The sequence below is a fragment of the Leptosomus discolor genome, chromosome 9 (assembly GCF_034619465.1).
Source record: "Leptosomus discolor isolate bLepDis1 chromosome 9, bLepDis1.hap2, whole genome shotgun sequence".
In the NCBI taxonomy this organism is placed as follows: domain Eukaryota; kingdom Metazoa; phylum Chordata; class Aves; order Leptosomiformes; family Leptosomidae; genus Leptosomus; species Leptosomus discolor.
Genome location: NC_141399.1, coordinates 18,120,681 through 18,143,460, shown reverse-complemented (window position 1 = coordinate 18,143,460; position 22,780 = coordinate 18,120,681). Strand labels below are relative to the sequence as shown.

The following is a 22,780-nucleotide window of genomic DNA, read 5'->3' as shown; positions in this document are numbered from 1 at the left end:
CAACTGACTTTGTTTGACAAGTGAGGATTATGGCTTGTCAGAGGAAGCAAAAAAGGATGTTTCAAGAGGCCCACTCCACGCCTCTCATGGGCCGGTTGGGCAGGGAGGCACAAGGTTTGAAAAAGTCACCAGCTGTACAATCTCACGTTACGTGTCTTGGCAATCTCCAAATCTCTGAAGCGCTTCAGATAATGTTAAGGATGTGCCCTTTCAAATTATTACTGTTGGATATGGCAGAGATTTGGGCATCCAAAAATGCAGCTTGTTGCGCAGACCAGTTCATCTGCCTGTGGGACTTTATGTGCCACAGCGAGATCTAAGTTTAAAAAGAAAACCTAAAGAATTCTTAACTTTATGCTTTATGAAACATAACAATTCTAATGTTTAACAGCAAAGATTTGTTGGAAAAATAAACTTTAACTGAGTCTAAGTTTTACCTATGTTTAACATGTAAATATTAAGTTTCTGGGTCTCTTCAAAGTCTATGTAATATCCCCAAGTACAAGTTACTCATTAACTGATTAAGATAAACTGAGTTTTCGTTTGAAAAAATGGTCTTTCCAAAATGGAGGAGAGACTGTTTCTTGCATTGATCGTCTTTTCCTCGCTCACAGTATTAGCAGAAACTATTGCTGAAAAGGTATTTCTTCTATTATATTTTTTAACAATATCTTGTTTGCTGATTTGGTGATCTGGTGGTATTGCGGTAGCCAGCCACCATGCAGGTAGCTACCTCCTGTGGAACCTCAGGTGTATTGTGTGGTGATTTCAGAGCTTTGGGTCCCTTTAAGGCCTTTTTGGTTATTTATTTGGGCTGTTGTGGTGTAAAAGTGGTGGGAGGGCATTTGCAGATATGTCTGATCACACTTTTCCCCAGGGATGTAAATACCGAATTTGAAGGCTCAGTGGGTCTCCCTCAGCCACCAGGAGAGGTTTGGATCTTGGCACAGTGCCATTACAGCAGGATCGAACGAGGACCACTGCAGTGCCAGGAGGTTTCTGACAGGCATTTAACAACTTAATATAGAACAGAAAAGAGGGGAGTACACAGCTATTTGTACCATCTGAAGAAGCCAGCTTTGTTTCGTATCATCTCAGGGTGCATGCAACTGGTCTTATTTTTAAAATGTCAGTATTAGAGAAACAGAAGAAGCCTTATGTTGGAAGGTTTTTATTTCCATCGTGCCTATTCAGAAAAGTGTGAAATGCAATTGAAATGCAGGTGGGTTTCTGGGAGGCAGGGGTAGGTCTTGTGGCTGCTGCAGGGGCATGTATAGTGTATGGGCTTGCAGTGCCTTGGGGAGAAGCCACAAGTTGCTCCCCACCGCTTTCAAGTAGACACCTGGGGTTGGTTCTCTCCTGCCTCCTTCACTAAGGGCACGGCGATGCACCTTACCGTGCGGCACCCTGCTGTGTGCTCGTTTGTGTGGGTCACAGCCTAAAATCCTGCTGGGGCTGGCCAAGGGCAGGCAATGCAGGTCCCCATCCCCTCAGCCCTGCAGCATCCCTTTGGCACATGGTGGCAGGGTGGGTTTTGCACAGAGCAAGCTCCTCCTGTGCCAGAAGGATGCTCCATGGGCAGCAATGGCCACCATGTGCCTGCGCTGACCCAATGAGCCCAGGCTCGGTGCTCCTCAGTCATGACAAAACCTCCCCTCTGAAAGTGCCACGGGCAGGTTTGAGCACAGCAGGGCAGCAAATGTGAGCAGAGGTGCTCGAGGATACTCAGAAAGCCTTTGGGAAGAGACACTCCTAGGAGAGACAGCCCCAGCCTGGGCAGGGAGGGCTCCTGCTGGGGGAGGGCAGCAGGGAGAGGCACCCAAACTGCCAGGATCAGGAAATTGTTCTCTCAATTAATATTTTTGGGTTTTTCTCCATTGTCTTGGATTGTCAGTAGGCATCAGGAGATGGAACATCTCCAGCAATGTATAGCGAAAAAAGAAGCAACCATCCATTACTTACATGGTGTTGGCTGTGGCATCTCCCTGCCCTGATGCCCCAGACCAAAGCTGTGGTCACAGCTTTGTATTAAATGGCCATGTTTATCTTGATTGAACTTTTGAATTTCGGCCATGCCCTAAATAAGAGGCCAGTGGATGCTATTAATTGGTGAGGAAAGCACAGGAGATGAATTATCAAAAAAACCTAAAAATCAATTAGCCATTCAAAAGATTTGTGAGGCTGCATAAGTAAAAATATAAGTGTGATGGTCTGCTTTGAGCTTTTTAACTTTAATAAACTATTGGGCTATTGTGAGGCTGGTGAAAGTGTCGCTTCTTAGTGTTACTGCTCAAACACAGGTAGGGCCTCTAAAACAGACATCCCAAATACAAAAGAAGGGTGTTTATGGAGGTGGGTGCTCCAGGCAATTCCTAGTCCAGCCACCCTGTGGGGTGTTCCTGAGCAGCTCCAGGATGGTGCCCTCCTCCCTTGAGTGCCGGGTGCCCTGGAAGCACCAGACCAGGAGAAACACAAGTGCTCAAAGGGCATCCCTGCTTGTGCAACCAGCGAGGGGTTGGAGGCCCATGCGGGGTTTCAAACCTGCTAAACATCATATGTGACACAAGGCACCAAGCTGAAAAACATGCAGCAAAGTCAACAGCTGGGAGAGCAAATAAACAGTTGTGCAAAGAGCTAGCAAGTCTCTTTCCATGAGTTGAGCATTTAGAGGCATCTGATTTTTCTGAGGTTAATCTTGGGCGATGCATTGGGGTGACACAGCAGCTGCTTCAGAGTACCCTGAGGAGAGAAGACCACAGAAAAAGGCTCGACAGAAGCCTTCTGTGGAGTAACAACATGCAGATGGAGCTGCAGATTTTGCATGGGGCTGTGGTTGCAGCCGCAGAGATGTGAATAAGCAGATGGCCAGTCCGGTCATGAGTGATTTCTCCTTCCCAGTTCCAGCTGATCCTTCTAAGAGTTCATGAATTCATTAAACTTTTCCAGTAACATCACACAGGTGAGGACTGCCTGGGAGCAAAAACTGAGTGGTTCTTTTTCAGCCTGTTTAACTTTTTTCCAGCATCCTATTGAAATCTACAGCCTCCATGTGGACTGCAAGATCACATCACGGTTTGCTCACACAGTCATCATCAGCAAAATTGTCAACCGAGATAATGAGTCCAGAGAGGCAACATTTGAAGTGGAGTTACCCAAGACGGCGTTCCTCACCAACTTCTCCATGTAGGGCTAGTCCTTACCTGCAGTGTGAAGGCAGCAGCTCTGGGGGCTGGGGGGGGCTTAATCCTTCTTCTCAGGAGATGCTGAGCAAAAAGCACAAACAGATGAGCTCTAGAGGGTCCTGCACAAAATGCTTTATGGGGCAAAGTAGGAGGCAGCCAAATAGAAAGAAGGTGCCCAGCCCGCTGCACAGGCTGGGTGACAAACGTGCTTGGCGGTAGTGTTTCTCCTGCTCCAGCCTCCCTGAGACCCTGCAAGGAGGAAGGCTATATTGTGGTGGTGGCTCCTGGCATTCTCCTGGATGGGGAGGGATGTGGGAGCCAGTGTCCCCTGCTCATGCCCTGAGGGCCACGAAATGCAGCGTTCCTCTTGTTTCTTTCCCCAGCGCTTTCCTTCTAGTATTAATTTTTATGGAAACCAAACAGGTCCATCGATGATAAAGTATACCCAGGAATAATAAAGGAGAGAGCTTCTGCTCAAAAGGAATATGACACTGCGGTCTCACGTGGGCAGAGCGCTAGCCTCGTCAAGTACGTTGCTGTCCTGAGTAAGGCTGCTCCAATGCTCTTTCTCAGCTTTTCATTCGGCTGGGGGCAGGTTAAGCCCTGGACCCAGCCACCTCTCAGCAGAGATAAATGTGAAAAGCAGCCTTGGGTTCTTGTTGGGAGGGTCAGAGAGGGTGTGTGTGTGCATGTGTGTACGTATATGTATATATATATTCATGTACATGTGATTTATATCTGGTCCTGCAATGGGCTTCAGTGGGAGGTGTCAGTGTCTAATGTTGCCCTGGGACTTGCTGTCACATGGGAGCACCTTGCTGGGCTGGGATGATGCTCAGTCATTGAGTCTGCTTCCCTTCAAGCGCAGAGGACCGTGGCACTTGAGCAGACATCATGCTTTTGAGCTTCCCATGTATTCAGTCCCAGTTCTGCTTGATCCCAGTCTAAAGCATGCAGAGGTTTCTGCTCCATTTCTCAGCTTGCATAGGCAGCACCCGTAGCACACTGGTGTAATATATGTGATGTATACAGTACTGCCTGCAAGGTAAAAAAATCTCTGTGATGAATAAGACTCACTGCTACTGTTCTTTTATTCATTCTATGCAGCCCCTTGGCCATTATTTAGCACACTTCATAAACTTTGGCCACCACAAGCGAACCTTCCCAGTAGGAGGTAAATCTCTGTTCTCTACCCCCCCAGAATCACAGGCAGAAAACTGGAGCAGTTTCATGTGTCTGTCAGCATTGCAGCCGCCAGCAAAGTCACTTTTGAGCTGAGGTATGAGGAGCTGTTGAAGCGGCAGCTGGGGAAGTTCGAGCTGCTGATCAAGCTCCGACCGAAGCAGCTTGTTAAGCACTTCCAGGTGAGCTGCCCCAGCAAGGGCTGGGCAAGGAGCAGCATGGGGTTTTTCAGGCACGGCTGCCTTCCCTCCGAGATGCTGATGCTGACATCTTCTCCACTGTCAGATTGATGTGCACATCTTCGAGCCCCAAGGCATACGCTTCTTGGAGACAGACAGCACGTTTATGACAAATGAGTTAAGTGAGGCGCTCACAAAAGTGCAGAATGAAACCAAGGTAAAGCAGCAGATGCCAGATGTTACTGCTGGTGGTATCTTTAAGTTACGTTGCCTTAAATTTTTTCTTCTGATTACTTTGCAGGCTCATATTTTATTTAAGCCAACTGTAGATCAACAGAAGGTAAATCCTGAACTTGAGGAAACCCTCCTCAATGGTGATTTTGTTGTACGTTATGATGTTGAGAGAGGTGCCGCTGCAGGTGATATAGAGGTAAAAAAGAAATAGAAATACTAGTGCTTTCAGATCCTAGATATGTCCATATGTGAAGTGCAGTTAGCAAAATGGCAACACTTACTTTGAAATGCTGAGTGACAGGAAAGGCCATTTCCATTAATCCAGGGTCAGCAGGAACTGATGGCAATGGTCAGCAAATCCCCAGAGACACCAGACACATTGCAAGAATGGATCATCCATGAAAAAAAAAAAGTCACTTTCAAATTTTAATACCAAATCTATATTACCACTTTATAGATGCCTCTTTACATTGTTTTATTATTATTATTATTATTTTGAGCAATCTAAGGTGTATTTGTGGTGTCTTGTAAATGAAGTTTAGAGGAATGTGATTTATATAACTAATAAAATGACTGCTTGGTTTTCTTTTAGTTTTTGAGACAACTGAGGCATAGCTAAAGAGAGCAGGAACTTAAAAATATTTGTGGACCAATGCATACCCTAGGGAATAAAGTACATTATTTTCCATATCATTTCCCTAATGAAGTATACACGGATGTGCTAAAAGATGGCAGTCACAGTCAATGAGCAGAGATGTGCTCATAAATAAAGAGGTAACGTAATAGACAGTGATAATACAGGTGTATCATATGTGTGGCAGTGAGGCATATAATATATATATTATCTGAACATATGTATGCTGTTCTCTTGTAATTTGCTCTCTACAGATAGTCTAGCTTCCTGCTAGGAAATACATTTTAAGAGTTCTTTGATTTGGGCTTATCTAGAAGAACGGAATGCTGAGCACACACTCTCCTTCTTGCTATGCCAGAACATTAAGATGCAATATTTATTTATTTAGATACAATTTTATACATGATTTCACATTCTTTATTTCAGATTGTCAATGGGTATTTTGTGCATTACTTTGCACCCCATGAAATGCCAGTGTTTCCCAAAAATGTCATCTTCGTTATAGATCGAAGTGGCTCCATGGCAGGCAGAAAAATTGAACAGGTAACTTACCTCAGAGTGCTGGCCTCTGCTTGCATCAGTTGCACACACCAGTCTTTCGAGAAAGTGACAGTAAATTTCACTTTGTTTTGAAACACATGCAAAATTTTCAGACATATGGAAATACTTGAAAATACGTATGCCCAGATTTAAGCTATTAAAAACCAACACTTTTCTGATACAGCTGCTCTCACAGGTACCAAACGTTAAGGTGGAGAACACTTTTTCTGTCTCTGTCTTTGCAGAATATTTTGCTTCTTGGAAGTTTAAGGAATTAATTTGTCTGTTTTACCTTTATTGATGACTGTGTATGTAGCTTTGCTAGGCTACAGGCCTCATAGGTGTGTTTTTGTGTCTGTAAGTTAAGTGAATTGGCCACTTCTGATGGTCTCAACTGAAGAATATCATTAGGACTAAATAAGGGCATTGGGCTGCACCTTGAATACTGCTGTAGAGAAATCCCCTTATTACACAGCAATTCCAATCCCAGTTCTGGCAGAGAAGCAGAACTATTCAAAGTGGTTGTTTTCTCCTTGGAACAGACAAGGCATGCCCTGTTGAAAATTTTGCAAGACCTCCGCCCCGAAGATCGTTTCAGCTTTATCACCTTTAACAGCAAAGTGGTGGAGTGGAAGAGCTCTCTGCTGCAAGCCGCTGCAGAGAACGTGGCAAGTGCTGCAGGATTCGTGCAAACTCTTTCTGCTAGTGGAGGTACGAGGCACAACCTAGATGCTTGTAACCGCAAACATGCACCCAATATAGTATCTTCCTTAGAATAAAAATTATTATTTTTATTAGTCGTCTACTGCCACAGAACCACCCTCAGTGGTCAGAAAGCAAGTTTTTAATGCTTACTTTTTTAATACATAGTTTTTGACACTCATGAGTGATAAGTGGGATAGAAAGGCTCGTTATGGGAATGGATGGATTGGTGACTACATTATGACATGGATATATAGAGAGATGGTTACATCGCATCTATGAACTATACAAGCCACAAAAGTTTGTTTCAGATTTTTATAACAGAGATGGCTGGAAGATTTCCCAATAGTACTTTTTTTTTCCTACAGAAGAATGGCCATTCATTCAACATTTGACAGCAATCTGCTGATTTTCTTAATATCAAGAGTCCCCTTGTAAAATGCAATGCATCCAAAGTTATACTCCTGTGTAAGCCACACTACAGAAACAAAAGAGTCAAAATAGGCATGAAGCATTTCATTTGCTGCATCACTCGGTGTGTTTTGTTTTATTATTTAGTTCTAAGTGCATCTAAAAGGCTGTAGCTCCTGTTAGTGTTATGCTGTTAGTATTAATGTAGGTTTTCTTATCCCAGGCGCTAACACCAATAAAGCCCACCTGTGCCAATCTTTTTTCTTTGGCTTCTCAAACAAGGCTAGGAAATGCTTCTTAAATGTAGGTTAGCAGATGACAGTGTGTTTATTTAAGCCCTTTTTAATGGCTCTAGACGTGTTTGTATTTCCTATGACATATGTGTGGAAAATGCTCCCAAAAGAATACTCCAGCATTGCCATTGCAATGTACTACACTGTAATTAAGCCCAGTAGGCTAAACCCCTAAATCCTCATCTCTCTGAAGGATTACTTCCTGCAGAAAACTTTAAACAACTCTGCAGGGCCTCTGCAGATGAAGTGCATTGGTTTCTTCAGGTGATTATCCTTTTTTAGGTGAGTGATGTCTGCTTTCTCATTATAGGCACAGATATTAATCGTGCCCTGCTGACTGCTGTAAGCATGCTGGATAAAGCCGAGAGGCTGCCAGAACGGAGTGTCTCCATGATTATTTTGCTGACAGACGGCCAGCCCACTTCTGGTGAGTAAATACTAGCCTCAGCCCTCTCCCTCCCTGAGGTTTTTGGGTTGTTTTGTCTTTTACACTTGGATCCCTGATGTTGATAGACAGTCTGTGTTTCAGAAGAGCTTTGGTATAAGCAGGTGGGGCTATCACTGGAACTGTGTCAGAAGGAGGATGATTATGAGCGGGCTTTGGCAAGGGCTGTAAGAAGCGATGGCAGAGCCTGCCTGCCCATGACATGTCCTTTAGCTGGGAACTGGTTTGCTAAATACCATTGGCCTCCCAGTTTATAAACTCGAGGACTTGTTGGAGATACTCAGGCACAGCTAAAAGATGGAAGTAAAATTGTTAAAAGTTGAAGCATGGACATTTTGCATATATTGTATACGGTCCCATATGAGAGGTATTGCTTGTTGAAGCTTGCTTGCTTCACCCTTCTTGCCCCAAACTTGAGATATTTTCAAAGTGCCTCTTGTTTTGTGTTCTTTTCTGTGTCTAGCTCTTAACTAGTGATCAGCTGTGATAGCACAAAAAGATTGAAATAGAAATACTGGGTTAGATAAACAGTAACTCCCAATGCAATGGCACAAACATCGCTTGTTCTGAACAGGAGTTTGTCTGAGTATTGTGTGGCACCAGCCTCTCTCTGAGGCCAACAATTTTAATTCGGCTGTAAACCCTCTAATAAGACGAGTCTGCCTTTCAGATTGTGCGATCCATACTGCTTCAGGATTGGTTTATTTGTTTGGATGGTTTTTGGGTTTTGTTGTTGGGTTTTTTTTACCTAAAATTCAGCCCCTGGTGCTGACTCCTCAGCACAGTCACAGTGAGTCTCAAATATCCATGAGTACATTGCACATCCACAAATTGTCTAGAAATCAGGCTGGGGTGGAGTGCCAGGCGAATGCATGCAGCGTTATTGCATACACTGCCTTCCTTGGCAAAGCAGTTTGAAAGGGAAAAATCTGAGCTGCTCCCGTGGTGTTGCTACAGGCAGTGACAGTTCCTGCCTGGAGATGCTGATAGAGAAGCTCTCCATACAGGGCCATCAGCAGCTCTTCAAATGGGATAAGAAGATGGTGTGAAAATCTTTTTCTCTTTGACATGCAAAGGGGCTGGGAGAGAAGCATGGCTGAGTTAATTTGCAGTTTGTCTGAATTACACCATTAACCAATCCATTCTTCTCCCTTCTTCCCAGTTGATCAAGTATTTCTATCCCTTGCACAGTTAACGTGTAGTGTGTTTGCCTTTTGTCCTAAAAACCTCCTCTGTCCCCCATAATCTTGTGAAATATTTTGCACTTAGCCAGGACTGCATGAGTAGAGGTTAGTAAAAGTCATTAAGGAGGAGAATCAGGTTCTGGCACTCCATACGCAGAGTGGTGCTTTCATCTCCAACTCGATTAATGGAATTCTGTTCCATATATTTTTAATATTTTATTCTGAATCATATTTAAAAGACTTTAGGCAGAATTTTCTATTAAACCCACTGCTGTTTCTCTGTACTTTAAAACAAACAAACAAACAACTATATGTTTTTGTTTCAATTACAGGTGAGAGAAATGTGGAACTAATTCAAGAAAACATTCAGAAAGCAGTCAATGGGAAATATGCTCTTTTCTGCCTTGGCTTTGGGTTTGATGTCAGTTATAAGTTCCTGGAGAAAATGTCCCTAAGCAATGGGGGAATAGCACGTCGTATATATGAAAATGCTGATGCATCCTTGCAGCTCCAGGTCAGGACTAAGGAATATGCCAGAAAAGCCATCTGTCAGCTACTGCTTATGTCTAGTCCAGTCTTAGCAGACTTTCTGAGATGAAGAGTTGGGTTTGAGTTAATTTGTTAATTTTGGGAAGGGAGGAAGGCAATTTTGGAGTATCTGAGGGTTTGTACCCTAATCATGACTCACAGTTGAAGTCCTCCTCTAATCAGGTGTATTTGGTCAAACCTAGAAACACATATTTCTGTACCTCTGCAAAATGACAAATTGTCCAGGGCAGGTGATGGTGGAAAAACTTCTGTTCTTGGGTCTAATTTCAAACTGCTTGAAGTACCACCGTTAGAAGCTCTTTGTTACAGTTTCCCTAAAAATCAGCAGGTAGTTTGAGGCACCTAAAGGCAAACTGACTCTGCAGCACCACCAGCTTGGGTCTTTCCTGACCACCCGGAGAGGGGTTACAACTTCCGGGACATTCTCTTTTTTGGGAAGCCACTTCTACCTGTTTTGGCTGGACATGCAGAGACTGGACTTGCTTAACACAAGCCCCAGTCCAGAAAGAGAAAGATTAATCCTCAGGATTAGTCAAGCTTAAAAAATCGAGTGTGAAAAGTGGTTAAAGCGCAACACCTAACTGGGTAGGATGGTGACAATGGAGATGCTGCTTGGGTACTTAAATTACCACGGGAAATACAGTTTATATGGCATCGCCAGCCTGGCTGGAGAAGGTGTGCTGAACCTTGTGAAGAAACTTTTTTTTTTTCCTAGATTTGCAGCAGTCTTACACTGCTGAAGAAAAAGCTTTGCTCCCTTCTTGTTAAGGGGGTATTAGACATTCAACATAGTGCTTTGCATCATTTTGCAGTCATTTGTGCACTCTCTCTCTCTTTCTGATTCTCTTCAGGGCTTTTATCAAGAGGTGGCTACCCCAATATTGATGCAAATCGAAATGCAGTATCCAGAAAATGCCGTTGAGGGGTTAACCAAGAACAATTTCAAGCTGTTTTTTGAAGGATCTGAAATTGTAGTATCTGGAAAAATTAGCAATGATCTTGATCTTTTGCCAGTAGAAATTAAAGCTCAGTCAGTAAGTGTTTATTTTACTAACTGTGAAAAACATGTTTCCCTTCCGTCTTTTACTGTGCAACAGGAGACTTCAGGAAGTCTTTTGTGTGCAAGATATATTCTCTACATTGGGGGATTCAGCTTTTAGGAAAATATTTGAGAAGCGAACAATTTTCCCCTCCTGAATTTGCTACAAATTGAAGTATATCCACAAATAATTTAAAGCCTTTCAAACACTTTCAGGAAACTTGTTTGTATTTTCAGAAGGAAATCTGAATTATCTCCAAAATGTTGAAACAGAACAATTTCAACATTGTCTCAAGTCCAGAGATGTGTATCCAAAATACATGCCGCTTTGGTAGTTTGGAGTTGCATTTTCCAATGAGAAAGAACAAAATTGAAGGACAGAAAGGGCACTTTAGTACTGAAAGATGTTCTTTTAAGTCTAATAATGTGACTATGAAAGAAGTCTGGAACTGTTATTTTGACGGTCAGTGTTCTCCCACTTCAGCATGCTAGTGACTTGACTCTTAAAGAAGAAGCAAAGGTCAAAGAGAAGGAGCAAGTGTTTCAAAATCAAAGTTACATCTTTGGAAATTTCATAGAGAGACTGTGGGCTTACTTAACCATTCAACAGCTTCTGGAAAAATCGTAAGCTATTCTGATGTTTTGTATTACAAATATCAAACTTCTTAAAACACAAATTCCTTATTCACAAATTATATGATCAGAAAACACAAAGAAACAGAAATATTTATGCAGATAGTATCAACAACATAGTATACTGGAAGAATATTACATTATTGTATGAGGAACATGAGGTGCCTTTCAGTTTATGATAGCACTGTATCATTAAATGTGTATATATGTGTATGTATATACACATCTGAAAACATAATATAAAATGTTCTTCATGACATTACTATGAAATAGATTTTAATTGCATGGGTTGTGTTGAGCTGTTGTTGCATACCCAGAAATATTGGCTGTAGATAGGTGAATGGCAATAGCCTGTCAAGAGAACAAGAAGTATGTCCATAAGACATTTCATAGATCATGTGTCTATTATTTTTATGTATTTGAACCATACATAGCCTCCAGTGTTGCAAACGAGCATTGCCATAATTTCAAGCACGTGAGCATCTTAATTATCCCCGTAAGAGTACTCACCCTTCAATAATAAAAAATATTTGTTAAGACACAGCTAATACGAAAAAGAATCTGAAGATGACTTGCTCATAGTCTCTATACGTTATTTCTTCATCATTAACACAGACTTTAGTATTTCAGCACAAGAAGGGGACCAGAAAACCCTGGAGGCGCAAGTCTTAGAGCTGTCTCTGAGGTACAGCTTTGTTACTCCCCTCACTTCCATGGTGGTCACCAAACCCTCTGGCCAGCAGCAGATGGAGCTGGCGAACAAACCCACCGAAGCTGGTAAATGCAGCATCGAACAGCCCCCTGCAATTTGCTGCTGTTACTAATGACAATCTGGTGTTGATCTGCAGTATAGGTTGATTTTACAGTGATGAGACATGGTAATGGACCACATTGGAGGCAGGAGTTCGGGGATTACCTTCCTTTCAAAATAAATGATACAGAATTTTCTTAAAAGGTGAAGGGGTGAAATTTGAAACGGAAAATAATTTGTTTAAATATTAACTACAAGTAATTTAACAGTTGTCACTCAGCATTCCTGTCACTGCAAAGGGATTCTGCACTTTTCTCTGTTGCATTAAAGCGGAAAAATGAATGCAGGGGAGGAAAGCATGCCACCGCTAGGGGTCTTGCATGTGCTCTATCTACCTATCCTTTAAGACAAAAAAAGCTTGTCAGCTGAAGCCCAGCACCCACTCGTCCCAGTTTTCTGGTTTGCACATTGGTAAAGTCACTTAGTGTTGACTGTATGTCACTGATCTCTCCCTCTTCCTTGTGTTAGATAATGAGAAGCCCAGCAGTTTTCCAGTAAGAGGTAAATGTTTTCTTTTTTTCCAGTAGCATATTTCCGTAACAGTCTCTAATGGAAACAAACAAACAAACTAACCAACCCACCACAACACAAAACAACCAAAAAAACCCCCAAAAGACTCGTGGTGGTTGTTCTATAGAGAGAAGTGTCTGAGATTTGGAAAAATGTGTGAAGCCAAATGCAAGCAATGACTGCCAAGGTCTGTGCAGGGTTTGAATGGGTAACATGGTCAAAGGGAGAAAAACTTCCATTCAGAAAGTCTCAAAGGCCAAAATTGTCTTTACTCACGAGAAGTAGTTCTTCAAGTGAACAGTGCTAATGATGTTTTCTGCTTCTTCCTGCCATGTGTGAAGCATCTGTCAAAATATTAAGCTCAAGATATTTTGGAATTACTTCTGAGGATGACTTAGCTGTTTTTTCTCTCTCTTTCTGGAAATAATAGATGTGTTTGAATATTAATTTTAAACTTCCAGCTTTATTAATCTGATAATCTCAGCTATGATAATACATCATAATAGCAATGCTTTTATAGGTGAAGAGCCCTGTTTTTGGTAGTTCTTTCACAGAAGTATATTGAGGGACTTATAATGCTGCCCCATTCTCTGAAGGTTATGTGTTTCAAAGAGGTATGGGGGAGTTTAATGGCAGAAAACTCTCTAACCAGAAGCACAGCCCAGTGACCATCCTGCCCTGCTCAGGGGGCACACAGGACTTGGCACTGCGCTTGCCTCAGAGCTCCCTTTGGCTACAAGAGGAGAAGATTTTCGTGCCACACTGAGCCCTACATTGGTGTGATGGTTGGGCAGGCACAGCTGCTTGAGGGCACAGGGATGTCCCCACTGGACCTGGGATTGGTGCCCACCAGAGCACCTCTGAGCACCATTGCTCTCCATCGTGACAGACCAGCACGGCTGGAGTGGCCGGGGAGGAGAAGGGACAAACAGGACGCAAGGCTACTGGGACCAAGGGAGGTCTTGTTGTGCTCTTTTGGGTGTTGCTGCGACTCCTCATGTTGAGCTCACTTGATTTTAACTGGTAGTAACAGCTCTGGTCTGGGGCTGCAGTGCTCCAGAAGGACCATGCTGTGAGTCTCTGCTGGTGCCGTAGCTCTGCATGGAGCAGGTCCCTCTGCAGAGCCTCCTGTGACGGGTGCCCCCTTCCACCAGAAGCACCCACTCTCACACCGGGGGCAGGCAACTCTGCTGCACCGGCACCACCACTCCCCCCTTCCCCATCCCCATGCACAAGGCAGGGGAGGCCCCAGGCATCTAGCCGACAATCAAATCCCTTTTTGCAAATCCCTTCCTCAGAAAGTTCTTAATAGTTTTTGTCCGCTTCCATCTTTTGTTTGGAAATATTTTCCAGGGATCAATGCTCATGTTCTGTGGACTTCATTACTGCAGATAGTTTACTTTGGGAAAAGAAGACAGATGCAGCTAGGGAATTACAGATCTGATGCTTGAAATACTTCCCTAAGGTATGTAATACAGTCATGAATAAAATACAAATACTCTCTTTTCTTTCTCCAGATGCTTATAGACTGAGGACTGGATCACCTTCTGGTAAGTACTTCTCCTTTGTTTTTATTCAGAATAAATTTATAAAGTGCATTTCATATGTAGGTTCATAGCAACATTACTTTAATAAACACATTTTTCTTGTGGATGCCCACTTGATATACAATTCAGTCTTTCTTATATGTATTTCAGTCCACACATATTTTGTAATGAACTATAAACTTTTGAAAAAAATCTTGGTCCCTTTTCAGAAATAAAAAATTATTATACCTCCTGAAAATACATGTGAAAGATCTGGAAAAAGCACGTATTAGTAAGCTAAAGGAAATGAGTGTAAAAAAAATAATTTCCCAGTCCTGGGGTTTGCTGGGTGAAGCCAATGTGGGGCACAGCCGTCTGCCCAATGACAACGCCTGTCCTGCAAGGAGGAAATCCCAGGGCACTGCAGAGACAGAGCTTGGCATCGCTGAGAGCTCCTGTAGTGCCAAGCAGAGAAGGCACTGGCTGCTGCCTGCATAAGATCCGCACACATGCACTCACAGCTGTATCCAAAAAAGTCAGCGGGCAACAAGCAGGAGGGATTCTCTGTTTTAAAGGGTGGGGAGGGAGACGCAAGGCACTACCCCAAACCAACAAAACATTGGAAAACCCTTTTATTTCAGGTCGATGGCGCCCTGAGCCCCAATCTGGCAGCAACAAGAAGCTGTTGTCAGAAGGTAGTTATTCAGTCGCGTGTGAGAGAAGCCAGGGTGGGCATCCTGGTTCAATGCTGCATAGCAGCCATTGAAAAAGTAGAGAAATAGGCACTGGATGTTGTGCATTTTTTCCCCATAGGACATCTTGTTTTAAGCAAAGCTCTCTGTAGAAGTCAGTGAAGAGCTCTGCCAAAAAGGCTTCTGTCGCAGTATTCTTCCCAGTTAATCAGCTGACTTAGAGAAAAATGTTTCTTTAAATCCTTCTAATTTTAAGTATTTCAGTTGTCAGGCTAAGAGACAAAATGAGAGCACAACCTCTTGGTAAGTAATATATATATTAGTCCCATTTTAATAATTAATGTAACTGCAACATACAGGTTTTCATACAACAATGTTTGTTCTGACTGCATCAACTCTATGAAAACCCTTTACATCTTCTTGAAAAACCTTGGCTTGTTCTTTCCACATAAGTGAAAAATAGCCCCGTACCCCACAAGAAAGACTCTCTGACTCAAGGATATAACCACAAACAGACATGCAGCACAACAGATCTTCAGCCTCAGCTTTTTTAAGGGCTTGTTTTCCTTAATAATAAACTCTTTAAGTTTAAAAATCTGTTTTCTTTTCTATCAAGATGCTGTGTCTGGGTGTGCTTTTCAAGAATTATTATTGTGTTGATTTTAATCTTTCTATTCTATAAAAGCTATAACTAATATTTTAGGCATTAATTGATTAAGTAGTTTTGCTGTGCCTATCCAAAGGGTACAGGCTAGTTTTTTCTTTACATGCTAACATTGTTCTTCTGGCTTTTCAGCCAACGAGTATCCACAGCTTCTCTTGCAATTACCCAAACAAAATGAAATACTCTGTTTAAATACTGATGGAAAAGCACATCCCTCTGGCCACCTGCTGTCAGATCCAGAGCAAGGTGAGTGACAGGGAGAATCACTTTGGTCTATGAGAGCAGCTGGTGTCTTTGGGAATAACCCCCTTTCATGAAGGGCCATATCATACCTGCTGCCCTGCAGTGACCAGAAGCTGTAGTTAATTTTTTCTTTCCATTAGGCAATACTAACTTTCACTGTGCAAGAGCTGAGGGCACTTCTCACAGGTCTTGTTGTGGGTCGCCTCCTTCTCCTCCTGGTGTCACATCCATGGCCTTTAAGGCTTTTCCCTGGCCCAACCCTTGGGGTCTTCTGAGAGCGCAGAGACCTTAAACCCCATGCTCCCCACATGCTAATGGAAAGATGCATGCTCTTAACACGCTGCAGTTTTTCTGTTGTCCTGTAGCCAGATGAGCTGTGGCCCCAGGTGCCTGTTGTCAGCTGCTTCAGTTATGGAGCAGAGCCACCTCTGTGAGAGGAGGTGGCAACGTGGGGGTAAACAGACTCTAGTGACTTCACTCCAGCCTTGGGGACACATGGATCTGGGGTACTGTGCCATAAGCAGATTTGAGACCCTTAAGTTGCTTTAGCAACAAAGCTGAAGTAGTTTTATTAAGATCAGTCGTACCTTATAAACACATTCACTTGACAAATTTGTATCAATGTTATTAAAGGACTCACTGTGACGGGGAAACTTGGGGACAGAATAAATCACTTTGTGCGGTTTGAAATTAACTATGTGAATCCCCCTGTGCAAATCCATGTCTCCACCCATGAGATCATCCTAAGGCACAATAACGAGAGCACTCAGCTTCCATGGATGGAGTCAGCCACATCCACTGTCCAGAGGTAAGGGGTGTCACCCCATCCTCTCCCAAGCTTGAAAACATGTCAGATCATCTTTTTTTTTTTAATCCAGGCCTCCGCTTTCACATTTGCTTCAAGTAATTGCTTCCACTTACCCAGTGAGTAACTCAATGTGACCAGAAGTGGGGCACCTTCACAGTCCCCCATTTCAAATATGGAGAACAAAAAAGGTTTGATTTTAATTCTTCGTGCATGTGTAAGAGAATCAAAACAGTTGCACCACCAGCCTGCCTTTCTGCTTCCAAGGAAAAGGACCCCCTGCGGTGCATAGCAGCCCCTGTGGCACCACTGTGCTGGCTGCCACGAGGCACTTTGTGTTCCTCCAACCGCAGAGCAAGTACTGCGAAGTGATGGTTTTGACATTTACTGGCTCTTTTACACATCAGTTGGCTCCACACAGGCTGAAGTTTTCTTTCTCCTCAGTTTTAGCAATAACTCACATCTGGGCAGCTGACATTTTTTTATGGGAAGGCATAAAGTGTTTCAATAGCTGTCTGTAACTAAATTCCCACTGTTGGATAAAGGGTACTTTAAACATAGGCTTAATTTGTCGGGCTAATTAGAGCAGGATCCTTCACTAACACAAGAAAGAGCTGAACGTAGTTAGTTCCACCAGATTTTTGCATTGCCAGAATAAACCTCCAGGAGGATCTGCTGTTAGTCTGGGGCAGACAGGACACACAGCACTCCCTCCCTTTTAGGCAGTTCTAGACAATTACAGAAGTCTTAAAACAACTGCTTTCAATTATGTTTGTAATCCAAACGGAGCCAAGAACATGCTGGATTTATGCCCCTCTGTAATTTGTTGTCTGTCAAGCAAAATGATCCTCCTGCTTCAGACCAACACCCGAGCCCTTGCAACCACAACACTAAGCACGCCAGCACGTGTGGGTGTGGTTTTTTTGTCTAACCTGATCTGCAAGAAAAATGACAGTGGATGCTGGTGTTCTACAAGCAAGCACACTGGGGCTCAAAATAAAGTTAATGGGTTACAAGACAGACAGGGTCTGAAAAACTTTGTGAAATATCCATGAAAAAGTATTTGACTTGTTCATAAAATAGATTGAATTATTTTATCTAGTCTACCTTTTTTTCCTCATTAAAATGACCAAAAAAAATTTTTTTTTTCTCCAAGCATTTCCTGTCGTTATGGATAATAAGGTGTTTTCATCAGGAAAAAGTTCTTGTCTGTTGGTGTATTTGCATGTAAACTGACATGGGGAAGATCTGTTGTGCAGCAGAGAGAAAAGATGTGTTACCTAATATTTTCTAGTTTAAAAATACCACCAACAGATCATAAAAATTAACTGCGAAGAGACAAAAGGCAAAAATTACACTATTTTAGTTAATTAATGTCAGCTAGGTAAATATATATTCTTTCTTCGTATTCTTCTTGGAAATAACATCACCATTTACTTCCTAGGCTGAGAGTCTCAGTTGAAAAGGAAAGGAGTGTTACAGCATCATTGTCTGATACAGTCACAGTGAAAATTTCCCTTGTAAAGTTTCCAGATGATTTCCTTGGGCTGTATTTCTTGAACACCAACCATTTTTCTGACAAAGTCAGTGGAGTTCTGGGTATGTATCATTACAGATGTATGCAGCAAAGAAGGCTGATCTTGTAACTAAGCTCCTGAAATGAGCATATAGTGGGAGGGGTTTCAGCCACATCATAAGCCCTTATTCAGATTTTACTTCCCTGGGTCCTGACAAGCTCTTATGAAAAGCAGTGGGCAGGCAAGGCAGCAGGAATGCTGTAATTCAGGGGGTTCTAAAGGAACTTTACTTTTAGTTTGTTCTTTTCAAACTTCTAACATCACCTTCTACTGCACAGCAATCCAGACCCTGCGCTGTGAAGATGGGAGGTCTTACCCTGGAAATGTGACATAATGCTTTTCTGCTCACCAGTGGTAGAACCCTAAATCGAATCTTATGGGTTTAGAAAATGTTAAAATAAGACTAAAATAGTTGGGCTTAACCTCAATAATGCCATGGAATGACATAACTTACACAGCAAATTCATTTGATGTCAAATAATGGACAGTAAATAATGGACATAAAATTGTACACAATCAGGACTACAAAAGGAAAGCCAGCTGGTCCTGAACATCTCAGCTCCAAAAATCTTGATGGGACTAAAGCTGAAGTTGTTTCAAAACCTTTGCAAATGGAGAGGCTACATATTCTAAAACCACCCCAAAAAAAATAGGAAAAGTGACAGGCTGAATCTCTCTGTGGAGGAGTGTTAGGGATAACAGGAGATCACAGCTGAAACATGAATTCTCTTAAATTACTAAGGGAGCTTCCAAAGGTGGACTTTTTGGTTTGCTTTCTGAGGCAGATGGCTGCTTTCCCAGTGTTATAGCTGCCATTTTGTTAAGTGAGCAACAAAGTCAGATGTTTTGTATTTTTAAATAACTTGTGTGTCTCTTGCTTAGGTCAATTTTATTCAAAAGCACAATTTGAGAATAATTCCAACATCAATTGGAGAGATGATGAAAGACTCCTGAATGTTTCTGGATCTGAGCACAGAGTTACCAGGTAACAGATAGGGGATGAGGGCGAGTGATGTACATGCTTTGAGAGGTGGTTTATCAGCTAATACCAGAGATTAAAAGAAATTAAACCGAGTGTTTGTCTGTAAGAATATTGGTGTAAACAATAGGAACTTGTGCTTGAATTTTTCCCTAACAGCCTGAATTTGTTGCTGATTAAGTGATGCTTAACCTTGCAGGACTCAAGGCTCCTATTTTATAGGGGGGAAGGAAATCATAGCCTGGGGCTACAGTTTGCATTAAAAAAATGCCAAATAAAGTAAGGTTCTGCCACCTTGTTTGCATGGATACGGGAGGGGTTTTCCTCAGCTGGATTTACCATGAGAAAAAATTTTTATGCTTCAGTTGCTTTTAGTAAGCGCCTGCAATGTAGAAGAAATGCTGTGAGTGTGCAGCTTCTGCTCGCTGTCCCTGCGTGTCCCCATCACCACTGCCTCTGGGTCGGGGAGCGGAGAGGTGCCAGCTCTGCCCACACACAGTCCCTCTGATGCCTGGTACCATCTGCAAATGTAAGGTCAATTCTGGGCCTGCCCTTTGGTTATTTTAGCACAAATTTTTCTTGTTTTGATTTTGTTTCAGGCAATACAAGAAAGATTACAGGCTTGAATCAGCCAGTGATCCTGTTTCCTGCTGGTCGATAGATCTAACTCCCTAGAAAAGAGTATTCTGGGAAAGAAAACTATGCAAATGATACTCTTCCAAATATTTTTGGTACTTTCTCTCGTCAGGAAAACCACACAGTTAAAGCCTTACCTATTACTATACATAAATATCACAAATTTTTTAACTCAAAATAATTATACTTTCAAAATGTGAACATCCTTGCTGTTTGTTTGTTATTTTAAAATGGTTTCTAACACTCAGTGTGGTTATGTTGTTGAAGATTTGTGTCAATGAAGTAAATAAAATTGACATTATCAGCTCACAGTTTGATATGTACACATTGACTTAGGTCTCCAAATAAAAATAAGTAGTGGTATCACCCAATCCAACAAATGTGTCATGCAAACAGTAACAGATTTCTAAAATTTATACCCTCTATCCAGTTACAAATGATGGTGTGCTTGAACTGTGTGTTTTGTAAAAAGAGTATGAAGTTTAAAGCAGTATTAGTTTACAGTTTCTCTCACAGTTTATTTTATGGAGAAAAAAAACCAAACAGTTTTGCTGTGTGTGGGGTCTTCTGGAAATTGTTCTGCAAGAACATTCAAAGCTGACAAAATTTGCAGCAAGAGCATGAGTGGGGACGGCAGCCCACACTGGCTGCAGGCCCATTCATCGTTGCAAAATTCCTGTGGCTCTGTTCTAAAATATCTGCAAAACAGACATTGACTTGTTGAGAAACAGACCTCTGACTTGTTGCAAAAGACAGCATTTCAACCCTGAAGTTTAGCAGCTTTTGTTTTGGCACCATTTCACACAACATTTTGCAAACATTGGAAGATGTTTTACAAATAATGAACAACTCAAAACAACCTGGTGCACTGAGGTAACATTTCACAGGAAACGTACACACAGAAGCCTCTGCCTGTGGAATGCAAGCTGTAGTTTTAGTTTTCAGGTTTTTTCATAAATTTTAATTCCAAAATTATTTTGTGTATCTTTGAACCCATAAACATGCCAGCGTTGTAGGAAGGTTTAACAAAAGTTGCTTTCTATCCTCCCAATAACACATAATTGGAAAAACCTTATTATTTTAAAGCAATGTACTAAAAGAGAAGAAATTTCTTGCCCAAGTCCGTAACATAAAGCAAACCATGTAATTAGAAGCCTGTTTTTTCAAAGAACTGTGTAGACATGATGCCAAAATACACCGTCGTGAATTGCTGGTACTTCCAAGATGTAGATTTGCCTGGACAAATTGCACAACAATGTGGAATTTGGAAACTAGAAACACTAGATTGCTTGCTTCACCACATCATAAACGGGTTTATCAATCTGAAAAGCAGAATATTTCCATTATAAATTAACTTAGTATTTGAATTACATGTGGTTGATGCTGGGTTTTGTCAGTGGACTTCCCAAATTAAAAACTCCCTGTTTTATAGGGTGCCTATGAGTTGCCTCCTCCACCTGCCTGCTAACTGCAGGGACAGCACGTAGCACTGAAATTGGGGAGCAGTGAGGCACAGCTGGAGGGCAGCTGTCACTGGCCCCCTCTGCTTTAAGCGAGGCTCAAGCATGCACAGACCGTTCTGGAGAGATGCTCTTCTAACCCATCTGCTAAACCTGCAATGCCAAGTTCCCCAAATGCCCTAGGCAGCCTGCAGTTAATGCAATTCTGCCTTGCTGCAAAGCAGCAGACCCTGCTACCCTTGATAGATGGGAAGAAAACCAGATGTCAGCCTTCCTCATAGCAACTTTTTACACAGTTGAGGGTTTTTTTTCCCCATTCTTTCTACAACTTCTCTGCAAAGCTGTTCCTACCCTCTGGACCGCACCCAGTTTGCCTACACTGCGCTGAGGTGCTGTGCCCAGAGCTGCACCCGTGGCCACCCCCAGCTGATGGTGCCTCTCGGGTCTTAAAAGCAGTGCTCACCAGCTGTACCCACTGGGATGTCCGGCTTTTCTGCAGCAGCCCTATGTTGCTGATGTGCCTGGCTACTGCGACTCCCAAATCCTTTCCGCAGTGCTCTTCTCCTCTGCACACGTGCTTTCCATTCTGTAAGTAAGTTCCATTTCACTCTTCTGCACTTGAATTGTGTCTTAATTTGTTCTTTAGCACTCTCCTCCTGTCATTTCCAAGCCCCAAAGTGAGCTCTGTACTTGTACTTTCCTAAGCTCCCTTCCCCTGCTCAAGAAGCTGAAGGCAGGCACAGTAATGAGTATTTTGCATTCTGTAATTTCTAATTCCAATGCAGAATACGCAGTACCTCTCTCACTCTTCTCTTTTAACCAGCGTTGTACCAGTTGGCAGTAGGAGTAAAATTTTTATCTACCTTTAAGTGTCTGTCCTCTACTTCTCTCCCCCCCTTATTGTCACCTTTAGCTACATTTGCAGTTATCTCCTATGTTGTAGGAATCTTGGAAGAACTACATATTAAAAGGGGATTTTTCTATCTCCCCCAGTGTAAGTGGGAGTTTCCCAGGCTGCCACGTGGAAAAGCAGTCTGAGCCCCTGAGGTCAGCTTCTGGCTGACAATTCAGTCACAGCCAACAGGACTCCTGCTACCTCTGGACATTTGCCTTATCCCCATAAATTAACAAGGAAAGCTCTGGCTGAGGCTGTGCCCGCTATTGCCTTGTGCCTAAACTTCGTCAGCCAGGTACATCATAGTCTTAAGCTGCACCAGGGGAGGTTCAGGCTGGATATTGGGAAGAATTTCTTTACTGAAGGGGTTGTCAGGCATTGGAACAGCCTGCCCAGGGAGGGGGTACAGTCACCATCCCTGGAGGTGTTTAAGAGACGGGTAGGTGTTGTACTGAGGGACATGGTTTAGTGGTGTTGATACAGCTAGGGCAAAGGTTGGACTTGATGACCTTGAAGGTCTGTTCCAACCAAAACTGTTATGATTCTATCAAGATCTGCTGTCTACTGCTATGGTTTTTTTTGTTTTGATGGAGCAAGTGAGTACAGGACCAGCCCTGTAGTCAGGCAGTCCCACAGCTCCTATCTCAGGATCCAAAATGGATCATTACTTTATTTTATTTTATTCCTTCTAATTCATGATCTAGAATAAAAACTCAGCACCGTGTAAACTTAACCGTACTAGGTTCAGTCTTCTGGTCTTCTCTCACTCCTTCCT

The 22,780-nt window shown here is 42.5% G+C and overlaps 1 protein-coding gene across 1 annotated transcript; it reads left to right on the top strand.

The window, feature by feature from the left end:
• Window positions 1-565: 565 nt before the first annotated feature.
• Window positions 566-19,689, top strand: LOC104342763 (inter-alpha-trypsin inhibitor heavy chain H4-like). Its single transcript, XM_086469951.1, has 22 exons — window positions 566-640; window positions 3,023-3,183; window positions 3,606-3,710; window positions 4,384-4,546; window positions 4,650-4,760; window positions 4,845-4,973; window positions 5,838-5,954; window positions 6,494-6,662; window positions 7,668-7,784; window positions 9,319-9,500; window positions 10,387-10,569; window positions 11,059-11,198; window positions 11,830-11,984; window positions 12,487-12,519; window positions 14,046-14,078; window positions 14,696-14,765; window positions 15,003-15,049; window positions 15,543-15,656; window positions 16,287-16,461; window positions 17,903-18,057; window positions 18,918-19,020; window positions 19,614-19,689. Exons 1-22 carry the CDS (start codon window positions 566-568, stop codon window positions 19,687-19,689), a joined length of 2,613 nt encoding a protein of 870 aa, XP_086326077.1.
• Window positions 19,690-22,780: the final 3,091 nt, after the last annotated feature.